The following is a 3,194-nucleotide window of genomic DNA, read 5'->3' as shown; positions in this document are numbered from 1 at the left end:
ACCTATTTTTTACGCTGCGGTTTAGCATTAGATATTAAATGCCCATTATTTTTGAAAAATCTTAATTTGTTAATACATTAGAGAGCAGTTTTAAGTATCATGAAAGTAAAAGTTGTACTTTAAAAACGTTCCACCATTTGTTACAAGTTGGAAGTTGTTAAGCTTCTTTGAAGTTCTTTATAATAGTTGTCATTTTTACAGTTCATGTGATGTCAGATCAGTTCACCAGCGTCTGATGACTTGATTAGAGAGGGGGCGGGGCTTCATAAAGCTGCATCTATTCTGAGAAAGGAGAGTCTGACTCACTGTCACAATGGAGGAAGAAGAAGAAGAGAGCAGAGAGGAAAGAAAAGTTACCATTTAGGTTCATTTTCTTTAAATGTAGCAGAATATTCACATGGAAACATGTGAATATTGACATACATGTGAATTATACATATTCAACATGTGAAATGTTGACAGCTCCTGAAACAGCGAAAGTGAATCACTGTCCGATTCCAAGAATTTAAGGTATTCCTCGTAATTATTATTCATTTAACTTTATGAATTAAAAGCAATATTCTTGAATTGATGCCTTCATTAAATAATGTGACAGAGGAGGAAACCTCTTGACACTAAACTCATTTTAATCACATTAATTACAGACTGTGTCTCCCAGTAATCTTTTTCCAGTGAACTAAAGTCAAACCTGACAGCAGCCAATAAGAAGCAACAACCGGAATATTCCTGCTCTGAAGCAGCTGCAGGCATGCAAAGGGGAGGGGGGAGGAGGGGGGGTTCCCCCTCACAGTAACCAGCTACTTGGGTGTTTCCCTGTTTTAACAGGCAGAGCTCCAGTATTTCAGAGATGTGAGCCTCGCGCCCCCCCCGCTGAGAGCTCCGTGACCCCTCTGATGTTCAACCTGCTCCAGCTGGAGGAGCTCGACAGCTGCTGCTCCACACAGACGCGTCAGGTGGCTCCACCACTCCCCCGCAGCTACTTCATCCCTCTGCTAACTCCTTTAAACTAAATAAATAGCCTGCACTTTGCTGCTCTCTTATGGAAAGAATTCCACGTTCCCAACAGAAGGCGTGTGCAGCGAGCTCTGTGGGAAACGTGTGTTCCGACAACAGGAAACTCGTAATGTTTCCTCCGTTGGAGAGGTCGGGATGCCTCCACTCAGACTGACGCACACGTATTTACCCACCAAGACTGCGTGCCACTGTATTCCCTCCATGAGTTTGAACACATCTGCAGAGCTTCTTCCTAATAGGGGAAAGTCACTGAGGGGGGACGCTGCTGGAGCGGCTGCGCGCGCCTCTGACGCGCACAGCCGCATAACAGCAGTCGGACAACTAACTCACAGACCCCAGAGCAGAGATGATCTCACTTTATGCTGATTAGCAGGAAGCTTCACTCAGCAGATAAAACACAGAGTGAACTCTTGAACAGGTATTGTGGTATGTTGTGGTTAAATAGAGAGAAAGCTCGTAACAACTGCAGCTCAAACTTAAAGCTCAGAAGTTCCAGCAGCTTGGACTCACCTTGACCACGTCGTCGTTTACGTGTTTGGGGTCCCGGTTGACCAGGTCGATCTCTTTGGTGTGGATGTCCTCCATCGTCTTCTCGTTCAGACTGTCGTTGTCCATGTCCTTGTTGTTGGGTTTGTAAATGTTCCCTTGTTTTCGGATGAACGGCGAGTGCAGAAACTCCTGTGAGGATCCGGAGGAGACAGAAGAGGAAGAGCGTGAAGAGGAGGAGGAGGACTGTGTGCAGCGCGCGGAGAGGGAGAGAGACTGGAGCTGTTACCAGCCTGCCCCACGAACAGGGATGGGTTTAGGAGAAGAGAAAGTGCAGCACCACACCCCTCCATCCCGCCGCAAGGGGTCCTCACCTCCCACGCACACATCCAGTAACCTGACCTGACTGATCCTCCATGTACCCGGGACATGGCAACGTTTTAAAGACATGCGTAAAAGCACATACTCCAAACATTAAACAACTCTCTCAATAATAGTTTTTGTTCTCAAAATATATTTTGAATTTTTTTTCAGCAAACATGGGTTATTAATTATATTTAAAACATGACTTCTCATGAAGAAAAGTCTGAAAACACGTGTTTCCATCGCTTTAAAACGGAGTGCGTAAAGACCACCGTGGTGCCCACCCGAATCTGTCACACACCCTCCTTCAGACAGTACGACTTCATTACTTAGCTTTAAAGCACGTGGAGGATTTATGAGTGAAAACTCACGTTACGCACAAAAATATAACGTTTCAGGTTGATGCGTGAAAACAACAGTCGGTTACTGTTAATAAAGACTTTCGCAGGTAAAAGTCACACCGACACACTAACGTAAACTCAGCGGAGCCTCACGTTCCCTCGGCGTGTGTGTGGGAGAAAGCTCATGACGAGGTGCCAGAAAAACAAAGATAACGATAGCGCCCTGACTTGGAGAGAAACACGGATTTTTCCCTGTGAATGAAACGTTTTAGGGGAAATAATGAGATCCTGGATGAAGAAAGTTAGTCAGCTCCAAGTGAAGAACTAAAAACAGCGCCAGTATACTGTACCTCCTCTGGGTCGCCGTCCTTCAGTCCTCCTGTCATTCTGCCTCCAAGTTTGAAGAGATCAGCGCGTTGGAACCGACAAGAAGACAATATAGGAAGCTGAGTGGGAGGGTGGAGGCAGACTGAGAGGAGCGGGGCTCTTCTCAGGGAACTGATTCCTGCCCTGTCCGCTGAACGGGACTACAAATGCCAGCGCGCGGAGGGAACCCTCCGTGTTTCCTCGGATCCCGCAGAGCGCGTGTTCGCAGCCCGGGAGTCACCTGAGAGCACAGAGAGGAGAGTCACCGCGAAACCTGCCCGGCTGGAGGAGAGACTGACGTGATGTCCATCTGAGGGGGGGGAGACGGGGGACGGCCGTGGAGGGACTTTATTTGGGGATCAAGGCAGAGCAGACTACCGTGTTTGTTCCGTGAAATGTGGGCGTTAATTGGAAATGGCAAGGTGTGGAAGACTGCCATACCTCAGTCTGAGGGAGACCAGTTCAAGAGGCTGCAATGGATGGAGGGAGCAAGACAAATACACATGGGATAAAACAAGCATGACAAATAAATGAAGGGCGTTTTCAGAGGAAACAGAGCTATTTCAGCTTATTCAGCAAATATGAAATCCTGTCTGTCAGCAGGTGCTTCATACAAATAAGTTG

At 46.9% G+C, this 3,194-nt stretch overlaps 1 protein-coding gene across 1 annotated transcript; it reads right to left on the bottom strand.

Annotated features, from left to right (window-relative positions):
* Positions 1-1,433: 1,433 nt before the first annotated feature.
* On the bottom strand, positions 1,434-2,898 carry LOC138614810 (caveolin-1-like). Its single transcript, XM_069688390.1, has 2 exons — positions 2,555-2,898; positions 1,434-1,692 (listed from the first exon to the last, which is right to left on the bottom strand). The coding sequence occupies exons 1-2, from the start codon at positions 2,588-2,590 to the stop codon at positions 1,498-1,500; spliced, it is 231 nt and encodes a 76-aa protein (XP_069544491.1). The 5' UTR covers positions 2,591-2,898; the 3' UTR covers positions 1,434-1,497.
* Between the last annotated feature and the right edge of the window lie 296 nt (positions 2,899-3,194).

Source organism: Brachyistius frenatus, unplaced genomic scaffold, assembly GCF_029030835.1.
Source record: "Brachyistius frenatus isolate BFR_SWC_R1_liver_20210118 unplaced genomic scaffold, ASM2903083v1 Contig_581, whole genome shotgun sequence".
Taxonomy (NCBI): domain Eukaryota; kingdom Metazoa; phylum Chordata; class Actinopteri; family Embiotocidae; genus Brachyistius; species Brachyistius frenatus.
The sequence above is the reverse complement of the archived record's forward strand: the minus strand, read 5'-3'. Positions and strand labels throughout refer to the sequence as shown.

Coding starts and splice junctions, on each gene's coding strand:
- LOC138614810 (XM_069688390.1), bottom strand. CDS start 2,590: ATGACAGGAGGACTGAAGGACGGCGACCCAGAGGAG. Junction 1,693..2,554: donor AGGACGGCGACCCAGAGGAG/GTACAGTATACT, acceptor GGATCCTCACAG/GAGTTTCTGCACTCGCCGTT.